Raw genomic sequence first — 26,577 nt, forward strand, 5'->3', positions numbered from 1 at the left:
CAGTTACTTTCTACTGGAGAAATCATCTCTCTGAGGAAGAAAGAGAAGGAAGAGGTCCAACAGGTCAATATCTCAAAACCGGTCAAATAAAACCAACACGATCTGTAATCCTGCATAACCAAATATCACCGGTAATAGAAAAACTATGCTTGCACCTACATTCCTCCCGGTTGCTCTGTCTGCTAGCTCTCAAAAAACAAACAAAGGTTTATTGGCCCTACTATAATTGCAATTCAATTCTAATTAATTTGTAAATCCACAAGTTCCCCAGCCTAACCTTGACTAGTCCATATCTATCACCCTGCCACTGATAACCTCCAGGAGGGGACGAGACAATTTCCTAGAATTGAAATGTGTCGCTCGGCTGTCAAACCAAGGAGGCCGGGCTGTTTTATTAGCTGAACGGTGGATACTGATGGACACTGATGAGTGGAGAGGGAGAATCAACAAATGACGAGCGGTGGAGAGTGGGGAATGTTTGTACTCTGTGAAACATGGGGGGGGGGGGGGGGGCGCTCTGTGGAGAGGCTCACCATGTCTCCTCATTACTGCCTGATGGAGCATACACTCCAGGGAGGGGGAGAAGTGAGGAGGGGTGAGCGGTGGAGGCATAAAAGTACATGGAGAGTGACAGCGCTTTTCTTTGTGCTGTCAAGAACTTTTTAAACTTTTGGTCTCTTCTGCAGAAATAGACACTTTTCCACAGCGCTAGGGTTGATTTCTTTGTTATGATCTTAAAGGTGCAATTATAATTCAAAGGAATAACGTGAGGAATTTGATTGATGGAGGTCATGGCTGGGGTGAGAGGGTGAAGTGGAGGCTCCCACAGTGCTGGGCTTTTGTGTGTTTGCCAGCGAGGGTGACATAGGCAAATTAGGCAGAGCCCCAGCCATCTGGTGAAAGTTAGGGCGCCTTTGTCTCCCTGCGTGTCCCCCTGGCCTCAACACCCAGTGTCCTCACCGAGAGGAGAGGAAGAGAGGAGAGGAGAGGGGATGAGAAGACTGGAGATGAGAGGAGAGGAGAGGACGGGACAGGAAATGAGAGGAAAGGTGAGGAAAGGAAAGGAAAGGAAAGGAAAGGAAAGGATAGGATAGGATAGGATAGGATGGGACAGGAAAGGAAAGGAAAAGAGAAGACTGGAGATGAGAGGAGAGGACAGGAAAGGAAAGGAAATGAGAGGAGAGGAGAGGAGAGGAAAGGAAAGGAAAGGAAAGGAAAGGATGGGACAGGAAAGGAAAGGAAAGGAAAAGAGAAGACAGGAGATGAGAGGAGAGGGAAGGAGAAGACTGGAGATGAGAGGAGAGGAGAGGAAAGGACATGAGAGAATAGGAGAAGACAGGAGAGGAGAGGAAAGAAAAGGAAAGAAATTGAGAGGAGAGGACTGCACAGGAAAGGAAAGGAGAAGACAGGAGACATCAGGAAAGGAGAGGAAAGGAAAGGAAAGGAGGAGACAGGAGACAGGAGACAGAAGAGTAGAGGAGAGGAGTGGAGTAGTGAACATATATGAGGAGTGAAAACTGAAGTCGAGGAAGAGAACTGAAGAAGGCTTTGCCGAGGAGGACTGGAAGAGATATCGGGTCAAAGTGATCCTTCTTGAAAGAGTTCCTGTGCAGCAACCAAGTGAAAGAGCGAGTGAGAGATGACAAAGAAAGGCTGAGAAAGAAAAGAAATCCCAGTGACCATGGCTTGAAAGGGGCTGAAGGTTAGAGAACCAAACAAAAAAAAGGCAACTGAAAGGAAAGAGAGGGAGAGTGAAAAATAATAGGAGCAGGAGTGTGTGTCATCCATGGGGGATAAGAAGAGCTGTGTGTGCTGGGTATTTCCATTATGTGTGAACAAAATCTCTGAATTCCACTCACATCATTAGGGGCTGACTCTGTCGATGCGGCGAGAGCAGCGCATCTGTGTTTGGGGTCATTACAGACACTCTGTTTGGACCCTAAATTCAAAGAGTCTTTGTTTGGGTCACACTCTTTCACCACTGCTCTCTGCCATCCCCTATTCAGTCTATTGAGACCCATGGAAACAAGAAGTCTTTCAGCCTCTGCTCTTTCTTATAGCTTATATAGTCTCTTCCTCCCACCTCTCCATGTTTACTGTCTCCTGCACACTGGTCCTCACTTGCCATAGGACTAATAGGAACAGGAAGAGTCAGACCTTGACTTAATTAGGCTTCAAGGTGACTTAGTGGATGTTGGTGTGTGTCTGGGGTGCGCGAGTTCGGGACTACACATGAATGCTCCACTGCAAATGAAGTAAACCCTGTGGAACGGCGGTAGACAAGGCCAAACAGGCTGGAATTGGCTCTAGTAGCTCACCAGGCTTGTGTGGGTGCTGTCTGCCAGATCCTGTATACTCAGATGAGACACATGAAGAAGTGATCAAACCCTCGCCGGAGCAGAAAAACTGTAAAGTCAAAAGTTCAGAGAAAACAGTCTCCAAAGCCAAACTTTAAAAGCTTTAAATAAATGAATATGTCCAAAGAGTTTTACTGCTTGTTTAACTAAATTTGACTTTAATTTATTTAGAATCTCTAATCTCTCAGAGTAATAAAGCAGCTGGTTGCTGCCCACGACAATGAAGTCTATATGGGTATATATTGAGGTTTATGAGGGTTAAGGCTAGAGTTAATAATGTGACAAATGTGCTCGGAACACCACATTTAACATTTTTTTAAATGCACACATGGAAGAACTAACAGTATTTCAAAGCGTGTGCCGGAAAAATGTGTGTTTATGTGTGTGTGTGTGTGAGAGCGGGCGCGTGTGCCCGTGCCCCATGATGGCAGCCATTAGACAGGAGTAAGGCAGCCATGATGAATCGGCACTTAGCTCAGGGAAGCGCACTTGCTCAATGGGCTGTGAATCTCCCGCTGCCACTGTCAGCCTGCAGAATGTTAAATAAAGTTATTTGAATATTTGTAATATTAATGTACCAGCGTGTCAAAAGCCCACTGGTGCCTAACAGAGAGAGGAAATATGAGATTTGTGCTGCAGTGTGGGTCTATAGGACTGTGGCGGGGAGGAATTATAACTGAATAAAAGCATAATCATGGATAGTGTAGCGAGTTAGAGACAGATGGATGGACGGACAGATAAATGGTTCCATGAATAAATAGCCAGTTTATATCATGGATCATGATTTAAGCTGTTAAGCTTTTCATTGCTCCTTTTCCATTCGAATACATTTCACACGTTAGAAACAATGCTCATTCTATGTCAATGTTTCTACTTTCCTCTGTCCCCTACTCACAGACTCAGAGGAGCGATCTGATTTAGATGGGAATGAGTTCAATGTATGTGAAACACTGAGAAGTGTACAAATATTTTTGGCACATGATGAAATTGTAGCGGGTCAGCAGACATCATTTGAGTTAACAGTCGATCAATGTGGCCCAGGATACACGGTTAACGTGGCCGTGTGCGTCTGCAGACCACCTCCGAATGGGTGATCGGAACCTCAAGCACATTCGCGATAACCTCATTCCTATACCTGGATATTAACATGATCACAAGTGGTCAGCGCTAAGTACAGAACAAACCCAAATGCGTCCTGACATCTGATTACTCACACCACCTTGAGAGGTACTCTCTTTTTTCGCTGTATGTTTTTATGCCTCTCAATGCCCATATGTTTTTTTGTAGCTACAATATCAACATTGACTGGGTAAATAGGAAAAATCTCACAACATAGAGCTGTGCCCAGATCATTGATTATCTCAGCCCCTCCTGACTCGCTCACTCTCTCTCACACCGACACACGAGCACACACACACACACACACACACACACACACACACACACACACACACACACACACACACACACACACACACACACACACACACACACACACACAAACATTGTCATCTGATACATCTGTAAACACAGACTGGGTAAAAACAACATTCTCTTAACACAAATAACGTCAACATGTGTGTTTGCACATAGAGCCGAGAAGTGGGGTCCAATCACAAGTGGTCACAAGAAAAACATTCAGAATGTATTTTTAATGCATGTGAGAACAAATGGACTTAAAGCTGTCCAGGTCTAAAGAGTCTGATCTCAGTCGGATCACTGAGCTGTTAATGTTAGGTATAGACAGAGGCTAAGATTTGGGTTTGGCTAAGTAATTATGAAAAGAAGATAAAATACAGTAGAGGGCCTCATTAGATAAGAGCTTCAGCTACATAGTCGCCATGTAGGACAATATTTATCAGCTCAAATAAAATGTTACTCCTCATAGGAAAAAGTGTTCACAGTAAAAGGAAGACGAGGGAATCTTAAGTATTGTATTGTTCTTCACAGAGTGTCATTTAGTGACTGTTTACTCTGAAGCAATTTAAGCCACATCATTCACTTTTACGAGTTTAAACGTCTGAATAATTAGCGCACCGGGGAGGTTTAATCTCTATATATGGAAATACAAGGAACATTAAAGTGATCAATGATAACATGAAAACATAAACAGAGATGGATGTGAAGTAAACCTGATCAAGGTTTCGCTAAAACCTCCACGCTCTTTCTTTAGACACTTGAGCTGAGCAGGACACACACACAAGACAAGCTTTGCGTTGGTGGAGGTAGTGGGGTGCTATTTGTGTCTCCGCTCGATTTAACAGGGAGGTGATAAAATATTTAGCAGATTGCTTACATAGCCATGGGGGGAGAGGGAGAAGGAGAGAAAGAGTGAGATAGAGGGAAAGAGAGAGAGAGAGAGAGAAGGGGATACCCAAATGGCTTGTGTGGGAGCTGGGGAGCTGGGGAGCTGGTAATGAGGATGGCATGCTGGCATCATCGTTAGAGTGCACAGCTCTACATGGTCTCTCTGCCCAAGTAACAGCAGGCCGCATGTGCACGCACACACACACACACACACACACACACGGACAGTTACATGTCCCTAATTAAAACATATAGATTAGAGAAGTTGCAATCAGGTACGGTAGACTCACTCACACATACACACACACGCATGCAAACACACACTGACAACACGCAGACAAGCAGGTTTAAACCCACAAACACACACAAGCACACTCAGGTGCAATTAGGCTTATTTCCCCCGTCATATTAAACGACTCGCAAATTAAACAAGTGAAAAGTGATTAATGTGTCACCTAAAAACATTTATCATCCCTCACAACATTTGCTCTTCACTGTGCATAGATAAACATATTCACAACCACGCATTTGATAAGCACAGTTCTGCGACTGTTACATTACATGTTAAGTTATTTCAGAGGAAAGAAAACGGACCACCATATAGTGGAAATTAATGCGTTTCTCTTTCTCATTGGTTTCAAAGTCAGTTATGGCTATAACTGTATAATTATGTGTATATGTATAATTGTGTTTTTATTCAGTAGTCATTTTAGGCAGTAGTCATTTGATTCTACTCTATTTTTCCCTATATTCTGTATATTCTTACATTAGTGTATCACAACATGAGCTTGTTTAGCACAGTTCCAAACAGAAGTAAAGTCTCAGTCGCTCAGGCACAGAGGGGCAGCTGCAGCTCAGGAGATGGAGCAGGTCGTCCACTAATTAGAAAGACCATGGTTCAATTCCCGCCTCCAATCCATGTGTCTAAGAGTCATTGGGCAAGATAGTGAAGCCCAAATTGTCCCCAATAATGTACCACACAGGTGTGTGTGTGTGTGTGTGTGTGTGTGTGTGTGTGTGTGTGTGTGTGTGTGTGTGTGTGTGTGTGTGTGTGTGTGTGTGTGTGTGTGTGTGTGTGTGTGTGTGTGTGTGTGTGTGTGTGTGTGTGTGTGTGTGTGTGTCTGAATGTGACCTGTGGTGTCACATTAACTCTCACACTGCTATATAAATGTAGTCCATTTCCAAGTGTGCTTTTAAGCACCGCAGTGCTTTCCCTTTCCAATATAATACTTTTCCCTCTCATGTCGCTCTCAATGAGGGGAATTATTTCAGCATGAAACTGCGTTTTCTTTGTGTTCCCGCTCGTGTTACTTCATCTCTAATGGGCAATTACTTCAGAACCGATGCTGAGGCCATGTTATTGCACCCACCCCCCAATTGATTGGACGCCCATAGTACTCAGCCTCCACAAGCACTTTAAGGTTAGATTCCCCCTGTTTAAACATCGGATTACAAGCCCATGAAAAGAGACTGCAAGGGAAAATAAAAGATTGAGAATGCGCTTATTGGAGGGGCCTCTCTGAGGAGATGAGAGGCGAACAGATTCCATACGAGTCTCCAGAGAGTTAACTAGTTCTGAGAGATAAAAATGGCAACATCATCTGTTGCTCTCCTTCTGTCTGACTCTTTTTTTCTCTCTCTATGCATTCTTGTTGTCAGGGTTGTGTGTGTATGTCCTGAGGCTTAAGGTCAACCTACACAACATTTCACAGGTTTATACAACTTTCTTCTCCAGCTACACACTAAAAGCTCCGTCCATCTACAGACTGATTCTTTCATACCTTCCCTAATGCTACATTTCCACAGGGTGTAATTTAAAGTTTAAAGGAGGCTACAGACGACCAGGTCACTCAGAAATGTTTGTTCTGATGGTATCTTAAAATGTATAAACATCTTAAAGAAAATAACTGAGAGTGGTTTTATTACATTAAAGTTCCAGTCACTTTTTGAACGAAAAAACATTTTGTACCTGCCATAGTAGAACAAAGACATTTAATAAAAGATTGGCATTTGAAACACAAACTTTTAATAATAGGATTTACCGCACTTAAATTGATCAGCTGGTTTCTTGAGAAATATGTTTAAAAGCAGAAAACTAACTAGTGTGTCAAAAGCACTTTTATATTTCTGTTCCGTTTGAAACTTTCTATTTGACAAAATGATGCTGAGCTTTGTTCCGTTGAAAAGTTCGAATAAAGACTCACAGCAGGCAAACAGAAGTTTGATACTTTCAAGTCATTAGTTTGTCCATTATGAACTGAAAACTAATATCTTTGCGTATATGTGTCATATAGATTCATTTAAAAATAGGTAAATTAAATGTACCTTGCACTGAAACAAAAGATAATAATTGTAAAAAAACAAGTTATGTAAAATGAAATGAACTGTGAACAATCTAAAACACGCTTCTGATGAGATGGCACAAAATATCTGAGAGGAAAACTTCCAGGGAGGCAGCCAACCCTTGCCTTGTCATTTACATTTGAAAGTCATTCCACCTCAGCCAAGGACTTAATGTGTGCGTGTGTGTGTGTGTGTGTGTGGTTGCACTTTGCGTCGGGTATAGAGCGATGCGAGAAGGATACAGTAGACACAGTCACACATAGTATGCTTTGTAGATATGTGGCACTCTCATATCTGTTTATTGATCAGAGCAGATGTGCGTCAATCAATCTTATCTGGGCTCCACACACTCTCAGGCTAACCTCCAGAAGCGGGCCAACCAATATTGCTCCACACTCGGAGCCCCGAGCGACTCACATTATCATCAGACACCTTGAGGAAATTTTCTTTGCGGGTCTGTGTGTGTGTGTGTGTGTGTGTGTGTGTGTGCGTGTGCGTGTGCGCGCCAGTGTGTGTAAGATTGGGAGTGTGTCAGAATAGCATGGTGCAGAGCGCGAAGGTGCATTAGAGGACGGACAAAAAGAGGAAGTGACAGCTTGAACAGAAAATCCAGATTAACCTCGTCTATTACATATTCTTCAGAACTCAGTCTTCCCGCACATCACACTGAGGCAGAATCAAACCTCTCGCCATCTGCAAAGTGTGCCGCTCACAAGCCCGGCATTCACTGCAGCTTTAGAATCAATGCTAATGTGCCTTTTGAGTATGCAGGAGGTGGATGTGATCAAGGCAGGAATACTGAACATCATGCTCAGCAAAACGCATGAAACGCAGTCGATTCAGCCTTTCCAACGATGTGGAAAATCTGTGATCCGAGCCTAAAATAGAACGAATTCATGTCGCCTGTCTACAATGAAGTGACTTGTTCTATTATGAGCAGTCCATTTCGAAAGAGAGTGATGGATGAAAATAAAGTTGGGTGCTAACACTCAAATAGCAACTATTGGATGATTATGAATGTGTGTAGTTCTGCTCATTACTCACCTCGACACACGTTGCCATTGTCAGGTTCGAATCCGGCCTTGCATGTGCAGCTACCAATAGGAACCATCCACTCTCCGTCTCCGTTGCAGTAGAGCTTTATAGGAACATCTACTTCCTCTGAGTTGGGGATGCAGATCCCTCTTGCTATGACCAGGGAGGTGCTCTCAGCCCCTGTCATCGTCTCTGGAAAGATTGCAAAGTTCTGGACCACACTCGGGCACTTCTTATAAAAGACTCGGACCGATAGCAGGGACATGCACGCCCCGTAGTCCTGAAACGCCAGGTAGAAGCCGTTTTTAGACAGTGGACCGAAACTCCGCACCTCCGTGTTGACTTTCATCAGGCGCCCACCAAAATCCACCTGCGAGAAGCTTTCGTCTGCGGCGATCGTGTCCACTTTGAGGTAAGGCGCCTCCATCCAGAAGGCGGTGCCTTTGGTGGCGATGACGGCGTCTGTCTCGTAGTAGTAGAGATTAAATGTCTCCTTGCAGGAGCCGGGGACTTTGGGGATGGAGCTGCAGTCCCGCACGGTGAATCGAATTTCCACATAGATGCGCTGTGCTCCGCGCCGATCAATGAAGGTGGTGAGGAGCCAGTTGTTTTGACTGGGGTCGAAGACATTACACACCTGGTAGGTCCTGATGGTGTTGAGGTTCTCATCATAGCCACTCACCTCCTCCCACTACAGACAGAGAGAGAGAGAGGGAGAGAAGAGCACACAGTTGATTAGTAATCATCAGTGACAAGGCTCTGGTCGTTTCTCATTTTGTGATAGAGAATGCTAATATTGGCTGAGAGTCACAGATTTTGTACACATATCAGTAATCTCCCTAAGGCGCCAAATGTGAGTCTTCTTCCTGGATTAGCAGAGGGAATCAGCCTGTCAAGCTTCAGGGCTTATTTGTGCATGGCGGATGCACAAACATCCTTTCTCTGGATCATAAATAATTTTTTAAGCACAGCAACAACAAAAACACAACTTTGCCCGCTTGTTCTCTAAATAAACTCAGCAGCTGTAGTATGTGTACTGCCACTGTAAACTGCAAAGTCAGTAATTACTCGGGATGTGCTGCTATTTGCCACCTATGGGGATGGGCACTGAGTTGACGCTTATAAAATGTGTTGTGTAACAAATTCAAGATTCTGCACTAATGAATTTCCGTCAGACAGATGGCGACCACTACATGGCAGTTATGAGCCTGGCTGATGGAAAGAATGTAAACGGTCTTTATTTGATCCACACATTTTCTTGGATAGGTATCGGAGGACCCGAGAGGTTTTACCCCAGTGCACCAGATCCTGATGAAAATGGGCTATTTGACTGGAATCACTGAGAATCAGGAAGAGGGATCACTTGAAAAAAAGCTTTTCTAGAAACTTGCTGTTAAGATCAAAATGTCTACTGATATTCTAAATACGACGCTTTAATTACCTCTCACTACCTTTACTCTGTCTGTTTGTTTGTTGTTTGTTTTATTCAGAAAATATAACGCGAAAACTATTAGACAGATGCAGTATTGGTCAGGGAAGAACTTTCTGGTGCTGATACAGATCAGAGGCAGGTCCAGGTTTTTTGTGTTTACTTTCTTTAACATTGCAACATAAGGTGTTTTTCAACATTTGTGTTTATTTCTCAGGGAATAATTCGTGGATCTTAATGGAAAAAAATCTGGCATATTTGATATGATATTGATAAAACATCTGATATTTATGGGTGTGTACAATTTGGTGCCGATCAGGATCAAGTGAATTTAAATTTGTTCATAAGGGGACTGTTGGGCCTTGGCGGAGGAATGCACTCTACTTAGGGTCATAGAGGAGCAGAAAAACAAAAACAACACAAAATCATAAAGGTGATTTCCATCGCTACAGTCTCATAAAAACCCACTGACGAGAAACAAATGTATTGGATAGAGAGGAAGCTTTGAAGCTGTTTTTGATACGTCTCCTTTCATACACACACACACACACTAACACACACACACACACACTAACACACCACCAGTGATCCAAACAGCTGTAGGCGAAGAGAAGCTAATGAGGTCTATAGTGTTGTGAGTGGGCCTCAAGTCAGTTCTTGTTTCTTTTGTGCATATATCTCCTGGTGCTTCCTCCTTCCGCTGACCTTTAACGCCCCTGGTGCTCAATCAGGCCTAATGGAGAGGAGAAGACACCACCACTCCACACACAGGCCCCAACAGCCGGTCAAAAGATTCCGCATCCTTATCAGATGCATGGGTCCATGAAATGATTTGAGGCGAGGTTTAAAGGTTGCTATTCCATTGCATTGTGGGGGTCAAAGACGCACGAAAATGGAATAGATGATGTGATTATTTGGCCCAGGGAGTACACCTGGAGAGAAAACCTCAGGAATGTTTGGTTCGGCCAGGAGCGAGGAGGAGGAGGAGGAGGGAGAAGACACGTGGAGAACAGTGACACTGCTGACATGATAAACGAGTTTACAGAAATCGGAGGTGCAAATTAAAGCCTTTTTTCACCGCTGCTCCCCCGGTGCCCACTCTGCTCTGCTCTTCTCCCCCTCTCCGCTCTATCCCTCCCGCTCTCCTCTCCCGTCTCTGCTCTGTAATGACCATTCATCAGCATTACAGGAACCTGTCCCTTTCAGCACTGCCTGTTCATTAATACAGCCAGCCCTAGGCTCCTCTGCACCCGTCTGCTCCAGTCTAGGAGGGGGTCCTCTCCGCCCCTCGTCTAGCCAAATGACCACCATCTTTCACGCCAGAGAGAGGCCCGAGGCGTCTCCGATAATGCCCATCTAAAATCTGTCCAGAAATTCATTGGCTCATATAATAATGAAGTGTGTTTTTTTTTTTTTTATTATATCCTCCTCTGTAGATTTTCGGTGTCACCATTGTGTCAAGAATGAAGAAAACTATTCCAGGTGCATCAGTTACTTAGCAGAAATCACATTTTGGGACACATTGTCCTCTTATCCTTTCACTAGCTTTGTAATCATCTGCTGTTGATGTCTGCGTGGTTGTGTGTGTGTGTGTGTGTGCGCGCACTCCGAGAACATGTTGTTTATAATTTGATGGTTTACCGACCACATATTGATTTGCTGGCTGTTGTTTTGCTGCAGAAGAGCTCGAGGCTACGCGACACATTTCTGCTTCTGTGGGACCAAAACATTTTATTACTCTGTTCCTGAGCATCTTTATCATTAGCCCTGCAGTGCACATGATGCATGCATGTTAGCAGTACAGGTTCTACAGTCAGATTAGCACTCAGTTAGGGTTTCCTGTTCCTTTTCCTTCACTCTCTTACAGACCTTTTAGATCATTTAAATCAAATCCATCTCCTGCACTCTATGACATCTCTCTGACCTCGCCAGAGAGGAGTGAAAAGGGAAGGCATCATCACTTGTCACCTCACTGATAATGGAATTCCCTCGTCCTTGCATCCATTTTCTTTTCAAGGATTTGTGTATAAAGCAACACTGTTAGTCCTGCGCTGTGTATATTTAGTCCATGCATTATGGACCTGAGCGCAGATATGCGTTCCTGGCATGTATCATTCATATGAGCTGAAGGTGAACAAGGTGCGGGGGAGGGAGAGTGTGATTATCTTATGTTCCTAAGTGCTTTTTCCTCTTTTGTACCATGTGTCACCACATGTGTTTCATGCAATAGATCTCACATACGTTCAAGAAATAAGAGATAATGCAGTTTATGTGGCAGTCAGGTAACAAAACACAGTAGCAATTTAGGGAGCAGATTTAAGACTTTTTAGTCATCATCACCTATGTTGGCTGCGTCTGCGTATAAATTGATTGTTTTTTAGACGGTTGGGCCTAGTTGCCACTGTAACATTATTATGGTATTATTACCACTAAAACGAACGTCCTTTTATTACATTGTTGGAGGCAAAGACTACAAGCAATCCCATGAGCCGCTTCAGCTTCTCTGTCTTCTTTGTTTAATGCTGTCGTCACTTCCTGCAATTGGCCCAAAAGTCTGACCTATCGCAAAAAACTAATTTTAAACTGCAAACTATCCAAACTATGGGTCTTTAGGTCAGACAAAATTTGGATCCAGATCATGATCAGAGGAACCTTTCACACCTGTTATTTTGGTTCGGACTAAACTCAAAAGTCAGAAGATTACGACCAAACAAGGTAGTTGTGAAAACCCCACTGCACACATTCTTGTATCACTACATCTGTTTTTTATTCATACAAATATCACCGAACATAAACATTCTTGCTGATGAGACACCAGACAAATATAGTGCCTCTTTACACAATGCTTATTTGAAGTCAGCCACATGTACCCGCTGGCTCCACTCTAAAAGCTTTGCTTTACCAATAAGATATAGGAGCCACTCTTCCCCTTCCCCTGATTATCAAGTGTGGTCATTGTGTGTGTCATGATGGCCGCTCTGTTTTATGGGCAGTAGCGAGGAGATGGAGAAGCTATGGATTCACAGCGAGCTTAATGTTTGTGTTAATGACCAGTCGCAGCTAGCTGAGCTGGAGAAGAGAGGGCGGAGGGAAAGAAAGAGACAGAGAGAAGGATAAAAGAAAAAAAACAGGAGAGGAATCAAGGAGACGGGGAGGCGGTAATATATTCAGGCTGATGCACCCCTTCCCACATCCTCAGTTCGCTGCCATCAGCCATCGATACAGTGCCCTCATAAAGGCCATTCATCACATTGATCTCCTGCCATTACCTTCAAAGGCTAAAATAACACAGAGCGGCTCAGATGGTCAGAGCCTCGCTCTATAGAGGACGACAGTGTTTAACAGTGGAGCCAAGAACAAGCCAGTCACAGAGCTAAGGGGACTAACCTATCAGAAGATGGATGTATCACCTGTGGACATTAACAGGAGAAATGGACTGGACTAATGAGTCATTTGGAGCAGGCGCGGTGGGAACCGGACAGGAGCCACCATATGCAGGCTTCAGGTTTCCAGTCAGGCTCGATGCTGTCATGACAAAACCAATGGAGAATAGGTCTGGTATCAAAATAGTACGAAAGGTCATATCGACCTCTGTCCACCAGAGGAACCTTCTTTTTTCAGGAAAGTTTTAAGGGGTCAGGAACTTTTATAACTGTAGGCCTACTTGCTTTGCCTTTGGGGGTTGTACATTCTGATCTCTCCTATCAGACTATGGTCCAACATGAGCCTCAAAACTGCTACAGCTTGTCCACAGCAGTAATGCACATACAAATGAGCAGAGGCTGCCAGTTGAATCGATATTATAAATAGAAATGAGAATTCCTTGAAATGCGCATCATCATTTAAACAAGGTTATTTAGTAGACTGTAGAGCTTTCGTAATGAGGAGTGAGATAGAGTGTGAAAATGGTGCTCGAGAGAGCCAGTAAAGCAGGGTTCGATTTTTGATTGTTTTTCTGTTCCACAGGTATTTAGCCTTTTGATGTTTTTAGTCATTTCCTCTACCTCTGTAGGTCCCTTTGCCAATATCCATTTAAAGAGTTGCACAGTAGCTGACAAGATTCTTTTGCATCCTAAAATGTATTTGTCCAGAAAAGCGGTTGTGTTCTTATAAGCTCTGTAAGATGCATCCAATTGATTCATTTAGATACCTGCAAACAATCATGCTGAAATTTGGACCCTTATATCTTGATATTGGTTCCTGGAGCTACTATTTAGTGGACACTGGCCAATGGAGGCCATGAAAGAATGTACAACTTCTGTCCCGATGCACTGTAACTCTATCCTCAATCACACCAACCAGCCAAATCACTTGGTAGTGCTATGTCTGGTTGTGGCTCCGGTGCACACGTACATACAGACGAGTCTTGACTACTTTTAGCTCATCATTCAACCTTGGTCTGTTCACACAAGAAGGAGACTTGAGTAGAGAAGCATCTATTGGGGCCCATCTTTAACCTCCAGTCTGCTAACTAATTCTCGGCTGAGTCGATGCCACGGTCAAATCCATCAGCAGCACTTAATACAGCTACAGTACATGCTCAGACACTGTGTGCAGACAGATGACGAGCAACTCGGAGCATTTCCACATCTGAAGCTCCTCATCCTTGAAAGGTCTAAAGAAATACCCCTGGAAAATGGTGTATGAGCACCTGACAAGTGTTTCTTGAATGGCCTTCCAAACTCCAACTTCTCAATCTGACATTGGGTTTTTACAGTGGGACCAAACACAAGAGATGTATTTAATAACAACAGGAATGGTCAAACTATACTGCTCCACTGTCAGAGTTCCCCTTGACATTGCTCCTTTTTGTTCTTGAGCCCTTTTCGTTCAAACACTCGACTTTGACTTCACCCTGTAACAGAAAACACTCGGCAGAAGTTGCTTCCTTTTTTTATGTGTTTCCCCAAAAGATTCTGGTGCGATATTGTGTTTATATAGTATTTCCAATGACGGAACGGCGAGGGTGTTGTGTTTGCATTTGCAAACCCAGGAGGAATGGCTGGCATGTTTCTGAGCACTTTTCTACCTAAGAGTTGTCTTTTCATCTATCACTGCAGGACTGAAACATGTGGGTGGAGGCAAAGCAGGAGATTGCTTTTCATTCTACAGGCTTGGGATGGGCATTTCAGTAATGATCCTATTTGTTATTCATGACAACACAACGTTGTACTGAGGCAGGGAAAGTGGAACTTCAATGAATTCATTTAAAAAAAAAAATATTATTGCATGAATAAGTGAGCATTAAATGACGCAAAGGGAGAACAAAAGAAAAAGGAATGGCACGAGTGGAGGTGAAATTTACATTGACAGATCTGTAAAGGCCAAGGTCTCAGAAGGACGGTGGATTATAGCTGGACATGAAAAGCTGAGATAGGGATAGAACTGTATATTCCCAAGCTGAAAGATGCTCTTCTCATTTTTGCAAAGCTCACTGCCGACTATCATCGCAAGCCAGAGAGCTCTTCTTTTTCTGTCCAGAGGCTGTTTTAAATCCCACTGACTTAATGAGGATATTTGCCTTTCAACCTTTACATCTTTAATGGAAGTCAACAGAATGGACATGTTCATGTAAGGCAACAGTTGGTTTGATGACTTCAGCCACATAAACTAGCATTCCCACACAGGCTTTCGAGACACATGCTCATATAGTCTCTTGCATATTCACATATTATGAATGCTATGCCTCATCTCCCACCACACACACACACACATAGATACACACACATAAACACAATCAGACTGCAGCCTCTAAAATATGCGGTGGCATGATTGCTATTATCATTTCTGATCAGCTGTGTTATTGAATGAGGGCTGCTGTCAGGCCAGTTGCAATGGGAATGATTATTTTTCGGGGCATCTGAGGCCTAGTTCCGCCTGGCTGGATGTGATGGATGGGGAGGAAATGGTGATGTCTGAAACACTCCCAATGCTGCCAGATCCCAGCCACTCTATAATTACAGTCACACAGTTTGCCTGAGCCCAGATAGAACTCTGTCCTTCTGCGTCAGAGTGGGACTCATTGAAGATCTGCTCCCCGGCCACGCCCACGCCCCAGTCAATGCATCTGTTACACTGCGGTGTTAAACAAGTGAGTTCACAGATGATGCCATGTATTAACAAAACTCTCCAAGGCTTTATTGGCGGGGGGTTTGTTTTGTTGTTACTGGTGGTTTTCATTCCAAACTTCTATTTATACAGTGTGAGAAATATACTGTGTTGGCACATTATTTGCAATTTGGTCTCATTACTTGCTCCCAAGCGGCCTCCATCTCAGATCGTGAATATGATGCACATAATTGTGTTAAGTGAACAATCCACCCCGGCATTTTCCTCTCCCACTCCTCCATCCAACTTTTCTGATATTATTATTAACACTTACATTTTTAATTATATGCTGCATGGTCGCTGCCATAGTAAACACTGTAGGCGTTACCAAATGCAACTTCTACTATTAACGTCTCAGGCAGGAGGTGGAACATGAGCGGGGACACAAGGTTTTTGTGTCCCTGATAATAAAATGTCATTTAAAATAATTTCTTTCTACACAATTGCAGTACTTTATTGAATAAGGTTTGCTTACGTACATTAGCTTTTAGCTGAGGTAGTTCAGAACAAACCAAGCATTTGAAGCTACTTCAAGAAATGACATAAAGTAGGTAAAAATACCATTGTAGGTACTGGAAGTCCATTTTTATTCTCAGCTCAGAGTTGGTTAATAAGTCGAGCATAATTCCCAAGAGAACAGTGGGTGGTGCAGCAGTGACAAGGCTGTTTGTTTGTGACATGAAAACAGAGACAAGTATATAGTACTGGCGTCAATTTTCTCAATAAAAATAAATGTGCATTGGATGTGTTCTAAATATATTTGTTTGTTTACCACTGAAAAATTATCATGATCTGTCTTCCTCATGTATTTAAGAAGATCTACGCTACTGTAAGTTTCATCGACATTTTCAAGTATTGCAGTGATTCTGTAAATGCAAGGAGTCTCCAATTATTAATTTTGACTGCCAAAATAAAAGGAAACAGTTGGAAGGGCGAGAAGAACATGAAAAGCCTGAAAGATGAGAGAGAGAGAGAGAGAGAGAGAGAGAGAGAGAGAGAGAGAGAGAGAGAGAGAGAGAGAGAGAGAGAGAGAGAGAGAGAGAGAGAGAGAGAGAGAAGAGTGAAGAGTATCTGCAAGAGGGGGAAGACAGAATGTTACGAGTGAGCGCTTAAATTATTTAAAACGTATGAGAGGTATAAAAATGATGTACAGAAATGGGATGTGATAAGAAGGGGGTAAAGGGAGTGAGAGAAAACTCAAAAAGGCAGTGAAAGCTGTCACCCTGCAGGCTCCCTGGCCCCCTATGGCCCAGGGCAAGGCCATTTAGGGACAACCTCACTAAGAGCGTGTCAGAAGGGGACAGGAGGATGGCAGGGTATCAAGGCTTCTGGATGTGAAGGGCCCCCCTGTCTGTCGGCGTGTATGTGTGCATGTGCGCTTGTGTGTGTGTGTGGTGGAGTGTGTGAGTATAAAAATTCTGCAAAGCACGACACATGACAGCCCCATCCTCCAGACGCAGAGTCAGTGAGAGGGATGCAGGGGGGGATGCAGGGTTGTTGGCAAAGATCGAGCGAAAAGGGGATTCTGAGCTCCAGGGACGGACAAGGGAGAGTAAAGAAAAAAAGAGAGTGAGAAAGTCAGTGTGGGTGAAAAAGACGGAGGGCAAGAACAGAGGGATTTACTGCTGTTTCTGGCAGCTCTGTACAGGACTGCTGAAAGAGCAGGTAGTGCAGATACTGACTGGGATAGACACACACTAACTCCCACACACAGACGTCAGACAGCCTCCAGCCACTCCTTCCATTCTTCCAAATCCATAACAAATTAAAGATAGACTCATTTCTCCTTAATATATATATTTTTTCGATATATATTTCTCCCTTGCTGCATTATTTTGTTCTTTTATTTATTCTGTGAAGAAAAAAGATGCCCTTACTTCCTAATACATCCAAGAGAATTCTTACATGTGAAATATCAGGGGGGGAAATCCACAGGAAGAATATCAATTATTGAGCTAGCCACGTTTTATTTCAAAGGGGAAAATAGAAAACGGAGAAAAGGTAAAAAAAAAAAAGGAATAGTCTGAGGGAGTGGCACACATTTCAAACCGGCCTGATTTAGCTTGTGACTTCATCCTTTCTGTGTTGCACAAACACTTAAATATTCTGTTCTGCTCCGTCTGTAACTGCGCTACAAGTAGCTGCTGCTTTTTAGGCCACGTCTCCCTTAGCTTACGATGGTAAAATAAATGTTGGCCTTACAAAAAAAAAATTACAATATGGAAGTCGAGCAAAATAACAAAATACCTTTGACACACAAACACAGAGCCGCACACAGTAACTCAAACAGAAAGCCAATTTTGATCTAAGTGAATCCTTGTTTCACCATCCTGGTCGTCATGCTGAGCAGAGATGTCTGAGCTCAAAGCGAATTCAGCTGTGTGGATACACAACTGAATCACACTCGGTAACCAGGGAGGTAAAATGAAACAGGTCTCCCACTGACAAGACAATGTCGGATGTGCGTGTATGTGCATCTATTTGTGCAAATATACACAATATACATATACATGTACTTTTTTTTTTGACACAAAAGTTTCATAGGGAGTTTTATGTGTGAATGTGAAACAATTTTCCACCATTTTTGCATTTAGGGTTTAAAAAAGGCACTCTTCTCACCTGGCTGTTGAAGCACAGCCAGCATGACTCACTGTCGTGTTTTTTTTTTTCTCCTCTCATTCCATTTTCGACTGAGGCTCTGCAGGTTCAGAGTTCACCTCCATCCATCTCTCTCTCTCTTCCTCACTCCTATCTCTGCCTCTGGTCTTCTTTTCCTCTCCGTCTCCCTCTGACTCTTATTATTCACATTCAATCAACCCCCTTTCTCCTCCCTATCTACCTTTTGCTCTTTCTCATCTTCCCCAATACACCATTTCCTCCCGTGCTCCCCTGCCCATGTTGAATCGCTGCATGCCCGTCTGTCTGTCAGGTTATGAATAATTGAGGCGTATTGAGTGTGGTCAGCATATGGTGAGATGGCCGTTATGGATCTATCTGCTGCTCTTTAGGAAACGCCGAGTGTATCCTGACACCTGTCCAGTTAAGGCCCAAAGGAGCTTTGCACAGCGGGAAGGGGAAGCGGGGCCGGGGGGTGCTGCCCAAAACCACTCCTCTCTAACTGCACCTGCAGATGCACACACTCACATTCAATGCAGGTGTAGATATGCAACAGTGCACTCTCAGCAATTTATGCCTGAGCACACACAAGCCCACACGCGGAAATACAAGCAAGTGTAAATACAAACAAACGTCAGGGGGCCATCCGTTCTGTCTCCATCTCTTCTCGTGCACCTGCAAAGCAAAGGGATTTCTGGCAAATCTCCTCTTTATCTTTCTGCTTCTTATCCTCCACACCCATCTCTCTCTCTCTCTCTCTCTCTCTCTCTCTCTCTCTCTCTCTCTCTCTCTCTCTCTCTCTCTCGCTCACTTGGCCAACTCTTTATCCCTCCCTGCCCCAAGCCTGCCCCGTTTCTCCTCGCTTGACAGCACCCACAGCCTCTGTCAGCAGAGCCGCCGCCACCCGGCTGACCCCGTAACCCCGTAACCCCCTCCCCCCCCCCCCCCCCCCCCCCCCGGGCACCCCTCCCCCCAAAGGCTCTCACCTTAAAGCCTGGACTGTGTCTGTGACCTCCCGGAGTCACATGAGTTAACCCAAGCTCTCCTCCACACGCACATCCACAGCTCAATGTTTCTGGGCTACACAGCTTTTTCTTTATTTCCCCATTCACACTCAATTGATCTCTTACCCTTTCTCACTCCAGTTTCTCCTAATCCCCCCCCCCCCCCTTCTTGATCCCACAACCTTTTCAGCCACACTACCCCCCCACCCTCTAATCTCTCGCTCTCGTCCCCTTCCTGTCTCCCACACTCCACCCCGAAATTAGCCTTTTTTTTTTTTCTTCTGGTTCTCCTTTTATCTAAATTATTCAAGAAGAACAATTAGGACGAAGAAACTCATGTTCCTTTCCTCTAATGGCTCAGAAATCCTTCCACTACAAACCTTTGTCAGTCTTGCAAAAAACCCTACATTCAAAATTGTTTTCATTTTCAGATTGTGATGAAGTTCTTTTACAGAGGTTTTTCTCTTATTTTGTCCTAAATAATTAAAATCAATTTATTGCACGTCCACTAATTTCACGCTCTCATTGATACCTGCTCCTTAAACATGCCTGCTTATTCGACAAAACTAAAAAAAGCCCTATTTCTGAATGTTAAATGAATCATGGACAGGGGTGAAAACGTAACCTCCTCGGCCGAGGTAATAAACGGAAACTTCTCTGCACAATGTGACACAGTTCACATATTTTATCTTCCAAAATGAGCATTCAGCTGAGTCAACACCTCTCCTCAAACACTTTCAATAAAACCTGTAGATTATAACCTTCATGAAGTTAGAGGATTTACTGCAAGGCTGTTGCATTAGACTTCATTAACTTTAGTGAGGTGGATCTGATAAACTGCCAACAGAGTGTATAGAGGAGCACACGGGCCAAACACTGATTCCTCCTGCACGTAGAATAGAACAACAGGCTTAATATCAGTGTGAGCTTCACAGTAGCTATAAGCTTTTCAATCTAGTGTTTGTATCCAGCTAATTCTATTTCATGTACCTCTCCTCACCTCGTAAACAGCTTCCATCCTTAAATATCACCTTTCTTACTGTTTTCTAAGTGTCTATGTTTACATGATGCAAGTGGGCAAACAAGATTACAGGAAATCACAACATGTTTATTTTCACAACATAAGTAAAAACCCCAGCAAACACTCAACTGGTGAGTGACCTGATTTCTCCCTGTCCCCCTACCGTGTTTCAAATCAATATTGGTTTTCAAATAATATTTAAGTTGACATCGTAAGTTTTTCTTAAGTTGAACCGTTTTAAGTTAATTTAAATCTTATTTAAAGTCCAACCCTGGATTTAATCGATTTGATTACGCGGATGAGCAGCTTTGGTATCGGTCCAGATCTTGTTTTTTTCCACTGTACTTCATTACTGCCACTGTGTCAATTAAAATTTAGTTTTTTTTACATTTATGTAAAAAACATTAAAAGCCCTGTTATTTGTATATGTTGCCATGAAATAGCTTTTCCTCCAAAATAGTGCCTTTAACTGATTTCCTTATAATCGCTTCACGTAACAAAGACAAGGTGCTTGTGTGTGAAGACAGAGAATGAGAGAGAAAGGAAAAGGAGGGGACGGAGGTGAGGAAAATGAAGATGGTTGTGTTTAAAGTCCACAGAGAGAAAGAAGGAATATAACAAAACAAAAAAAAAAGATCTTGCCTGTTTTCTGGACACATCTGTTTGCCCTCTGAGCTCTCCGTCTCTCCGGCAGATGCTGACACAGAGCGTGCATTTGCATAGCGCCGCACCATTATACATTCATGTGGGCTAACCCTGATATGTCCTCATGTTTACACCACTGGAACTAATGACACTGCTACTGCAATCCTTCAAAATTAACCCTTCAGGTCAGCCAAATACAAACACACACACACACACATCCACTTCTTATGAACTCTTGAAGGAGTTACTGAAGGACATTAATGAGGTGCAGCACGGGGACAACGCTGGTGTGTGTGTTCCTCCTCTCGTGTTTTGTGTGTGTACAATTCACAGCACCCTCTTTTCACTCCTTTTAGGCTACACTCATCGTTATGGATTCTTTTAAATTTCAACTTCGACTCAGCTTGTAACCGAGCGTTCATTATGTAAGACATGGAAATACTCAATACGTGTCTGAGTGCGTCGAGTACTTATTAAATACTTGGTTTCCAAATCAGCTGCATTGCACACAAACGAACTGATGCACCTGCAGCCGCCGGAGATGAGTGTTGTACAGGTTTGATATAATTCAATATTTAGCTCCCACACAAGAGAAATCCATTTAAAAAAGCTGCCGGATTGAGTGTGTGTACGCGATAACGTGCACGTGGGAGAGAGTGTGTGCGAGTGCGAGATCCTTCAAAATCACACTGCATCTCTGACACTCCAGCAGCAAGGTCAAGACAGCTGCGTAGCAGGGTAAGTTCCACCAGTGAGCAGTATGAGTGTATTCTTCCTACAGCGGGTCTCTCCCGGCATGAACTGTTACAACAGGAGCAGCTTAAAAAACGATGCTCAACACAGACGAGAGGCTCTGTGTGCCTGGAGGCTTGCTGAACTCAACAAGCTCGGATGGAAATAGCATAGTAGATGTCTCTACTCAGTAGGTCTTACTGGATGTTTCCTTTTGACAGGGAAAAACAACATATCAACAAAAAAAAAATCGGTGTAAGAAAAGAAAGAAAACTGAGCTTTTTTTCCTTCTTCTTTTGAGTGAAACTGATCACTACAAGGCCAATATACAATGAATTAGCAACAAGGTAGCAAGGTATCCTCACAATTATTTGAAATGAAAATATATAAATATGCAAGTTTTAATTTGCAGGAGATTTTTTCTTTTGCTTTAATCATTTTGGCTGCAACATAATCAGCTGCTCATTTGGGGTTTTTGGACAAACATCCGATGTATTTTCAGTGAAGACAGACTGGATACGGCCAATTATATTAAATGCAGTTCAGTCATCATCGTAGAAAACTATTTTTTGTGTGCTAAAAAGTTAAAAAACACACACAAACACACGCAATGCTTTGACGAGTCAGTCCACACCCCAATGTATTTATTTTTTTGGACTGATTTGAATGTGTTCGAGAGGTCTGGATTCTGAGGGTTATTATCCATCTGGAGCGAAATACATTTTTCCTCAGTCACAATCAGTGATGATTGGACCAAAAGAGTCCCACAACACATGCAGTTGGAAGACAACAAAATAGGTGGGATCAGTAATATTTACAAAAGAAAATAGACTATGGAACAAATTCTCTGAATTATTTTGTATAGTGCAAATTCTGAGATGAAGAATTGTTTTTGTCACGTGTGTAAAGTAATGAGAGCTCCACAGGCTGCAGGTTGGGGTATCACGATTTCATCTTCCCGCAACGCAAAACAAGATTGTGGAAGTTTGTTTTGGTCTCAGTTCCAGAATTGTTGCTCTAATGTTCACACTAGGTCAATCCAGGTTCTGACTTAATGCTCCTTCAGGGGAGACCTATAAAGTGAGCTGCCACACTCTCCAATGTTTGAATAGAGCCAACGCTCTGTTCAAGAGCAGTAAAGGCTCCCTTTACACACGTGTGTAAAATGCCTCATAAAGACCTAAAGACCCGGAAAATACAGGAAACAGTCATCGTGTCTTCAGCCAGATCCAGGTTATCAGTGTTGGACTATGGAGCTTTCTATTGAATTATTGAATTACAGCACTGAGAACAAGGTCTTAAAATTCTCTTTTGGTCCATTAACGTAATTGGGCAATCATACCTCTGATACTGTGGGAAAAAAGTCCCAAAAATATGATGATGACTTGGCACTTTGTTCCATTTCCACTGCTTTCATGTGCATGCAGCTACCGAAAAAAGTTGAAAATACTTCTCTTGAAATGTGAAGAAGCCTTGAGCGTTTCCACCCTCTTAGCTCCTCCTCCCCCGTTTCATCCTAATACCTCCACTTCCCTGCATAAATGTGTCATTACTGTATTATTATGTCTATGGTATCCCCCCAGCCTCCATTTACAGGGACTTAGGTGCAGTGTTCTGGGGCTTACATGAACCCATTATGTCATTAAGCCATTATGAACCAGGACAGAGAGAAATAATACTCATAATAGGAGCTACATTGGGGCAGTACTTAAATCTGTATACTCCCATCCTTCCTTCCTGTCTATTTATCTGTGCGACTGCCTGTCGGTGCCAGCACCGTGTTTCATGTTACCCACCAGAGAGAGTTCCATGACAAACTTGTGAAACAGTTTTTCGTCTGCGTGCGTTGCCATGCCGACTTACCCCGGAATTAGGATACGCTGTCCAGCCCAGTTCAGCTGTGGCCACCCGGGTGTCCATCACGGTCTCTGCAGCAAAGAGAAAAGGGAAGACAGTTGTTAGCCACAAAAGAAAGCTATTTTGAGAATCACTCCACCGAGCTGAACTGCATTCAAGCCCCAGTGATCACTTGACACTATCACCGATGAGCAGAAAGGAGATGAACCCTTCACAGCGTTGCATCCATCCCTGCTCAACTTCTGTTAAGACAAGAGACGTGGAAACAAAGCCTCGGCACTGAAAAGGAATGTACGAGTGCCTCTGTCATGCTGTTAAACTGCTGGGTCCTCTCCGTGTGAGTGTGGAACTACAGTATGTGCGTCCTGCTTTTTGCCCGTGTGCGTGCATGCATGTATTAGGACATGGACATGAAAAACATAGAGCGAGTTTGCGTGTGGTCGTGTGTGAGCACTGAACTGTGTCAAATTGTTTAACCAAAAGAAAGTGGCTGTACACATGCAGAGGGAGGCCTCCAAGTGCAGTTGTTTACTACAAGTGGGGACATTCCCTGAAAACTACTATCACAGAGGTCTTCTGTACTTATTGTCTGTTCCTCTCAACCCCCATTTATGAAAATACATATCCAAGACGTAGAGTCTCTAAGGTTAAACAAGAAGGGGAAACATATCTGCATTCATTGCAAAAGGAGTGTCATAAGCGGTTTTCAGATATAAACTCTTGAAAATGTTCAGACAATGGAGAGGTTCTCTGGGTCAGACGTGTTAACAACAGGAAGATCTCATTCAAGTGAGGGGTGGTGTCTGGGCAGAGAAAGCAGGAGGCAGCACACGACCTATACATTTCATTCACGTGTTTTTGTTTACAGCATCGGTGTCCGCACTGATCGTGGCACTGATTGCCAAAACCAAATCAAATCTCCTTCTCTTTCCATTTTGGCATTTTATTCTCTTTCTTCCACTCGCATGACACGTCTTTCTGAGATACTTGTATTCATTTTTATTTTTTTTCAGTTGTGGGTCCATTGCATGTTAGAAACGTCATCGACGTGCCCACTTGTTCGCTGAATCCTCCGCATTATATCCCACTGTATTCTTACATGGGCTAATTCGCACATTCTACGAAGGTTTTTACTTGGGTTTGGATATTTGCATTCTCACGTTTAGTTCAATGCATGACTGAAAGTAACTAAGTGGTACACAGGTTACAAACAAAAATGAGACAATAAAGGGAATTCTACCCTTGGGTGGAAAAGATTCAAATTGATCTACCTCACTATGGACTTGTATTAAACACGATGTCATATCTGGCACCATGTGAAATATAAGAACATAAAGAGTACACATTCTCTCTTGCTCGCACTCTCCTCGTACTAATCCTCAGTGACACGCTGTAGACAAATAGGTCTGGCAGCTCACCCAAGAAGTTTGTCGTCCCTGTTTTGATTAATATCTGCCTGGTTGGCACTTTGAAATCTGGAAACTTGATATAGCTCCAGGAAAGACGAGAGAAGTATGGCAGTTATCACCAACCACCGGTTTCCCCTGCTCCTCCCTCCCTCTCACACACACAGAGATTTATAGAGTGATGAAGTGGGTGACATGTTGGCCTTAGCAGTGTAATGATAGATTCATAATTTCACTTGTAACAGACAGTTTATTCTCTGGCCCACACCTTCCATCTTATTGTGAGAGAACCGGGACATTTTTCGTTTTCTGATGCCGCCCTGCCACAACGTGTGCTCGCTTGTGTTTAACGTGGCCAGACTAGATAAAAAGCTGGGAGACATGATGAGTGGATGGTGTGTCCGGGTGATGATGTGTAGCAGATAAGAAAAGGTGTGTGGGGAATTATCAGAGGAACTGCAGCCGCTGTGTCTACGGCTTGGACAGTATCCACTATCAAAGCAAACTGTCGGCAAGCAACACCCGCATGTGTTGTTGATGTGGGAGAAATCTCACTCTGATTAACTGCAAAGACGCAACACTGCCCTCATTGAAGAAAAGGAGGCCTCGGCTTCCTTCCTTTACCTGCTCCCTTCACAGGAAGTACACACATGCAGCGTTCTGTTATTTGGAGTCTCGCTGAACCCGCAGTGATTTAGAGATCATTCCAACTGATGCAGCACTGAAAGCCCGTCATCTGAAGGTCATATGGTAAAAACAAATGTGGATGAGTGACAACCCTGTAGTTTGATAGAAAGAGGTCTTTTATTCTTAATGACCAAATCAAAAAGAATACAAAAATCTCAGGATGAAATTAAGCGTCATACACGTAGAAGAAGCAGACGTCACCTTGGAAAGTAAAATTGGCGATTTATACATCATGTCCTCCCTCCTGCAGGCTCTACCTGGGCAGTAACCTCGTCTGAGTGTTCCGGACATTTTCCTATTGTAGTAAACACGTCTGACCCAGACAGTCTCCTGCTGCGTAATATGTGAAAGGCAACCCATTTATCCAGAGTGCATGTCTGAAAACAGCTATACTATATATACCCTCCATGTTAAGACGAACACACACGCACATTCTCATCCACCAGGCAACTCAAAGAGCAATTTTCTATGTACACCTACAATGACAGCCTTGTTCACACCTGGCTTCCATCAGAGTATTTCAATTTCCCTAAGATCAGCCTTGCCTTGTCTCGCTTCCAGCCAGCCAGCCAGCTCCAGCCCGCCTGCCCGCCTCTGCGACTTGCTGTCAGCTGGGGAGATAGGAGCATGAAACAGCCCTTAGCGCCAGCCAGCGTCGTGGGGACTGCCAACCCCTTCTCAGGGGAAATCACAAAAGCTTTAGTCAAATCACACAGGCACTTGGTGGGCCATTTTCCATTTCCTTCTAAAAAGCAGAGGAGACGGGGGAAGGAGGCGAAGACGGTGAAAGCAGGAGGTAAAAAAAAAAAAATAAAGAAGGTCAAAGGCCCATGGGAGGGTTTGGCGAGCCATGTCATGTGACCTAATGGCTACCATTAGCAAAACACTAGAGTAGCAGATGAGTAAATGGAGAGTGGTAAGTGGTTTTTAGGAAATGGGGCGGGGCTCCCACAGCCTTAATGCTACAGCTCAAACACCTGTCCACCAGCACTGGGCTTTTGGAAATTGTCCCTTATGTCCGTGTGTGTGT

At 43.5% G+C, this 26,577-nt stretch overlaps 1 protein-coding gene across 2 annotated transcripts in view; it reads right to left on the bottom strand.

Annotated features, from left to right (window-relative positions):
• The window catches only part of LOC117777942 (ephrin type-B receptor 1), a 158,239-nt gene that overhangs the window by 88,160 nt on the left and 43,502 nt on the right, over nucleotides 1-26,577 (bottom strand). For both annotated transcript variants that reach the window (XM_034613054.1, XM_034613055.1), the window contains exons 2-3: nucleotides 23,461-23,525; nucleotides 8,052-8,733 (exon numbers count right to left, since the gene is read on the bottom strand). In XM_034613054.1, the coding sequence (XP_034468945.1) occupies nucleotides 8,052-8,733; nucleotides 23,461-23,525 (747 nt within the window). The remainder of the gene's footprint in view (nucleotides 1-8,051; nucleotides 8,734-23,460; nucleotides 23,526-26,577) is intronic.

The sequence above is a fragment of the Hippoglossus hippoglossus genome, chromosome 17 (genome assembly GCF_009819705.1).
Source record: "Hippoglossus hippoglossus isolate fHipHip1 chromosome 17, fHipHip1.pri, whole genome shotgun sequence".
NCBI classification, from domain to species: domain Eukaryota; kingdom Metazoa; phylum Chordata; class Actinopteri; order Pleuronectiformes; family Pleuronectidae; genus Hippoglossus; species Hippoglossus hippoglossus.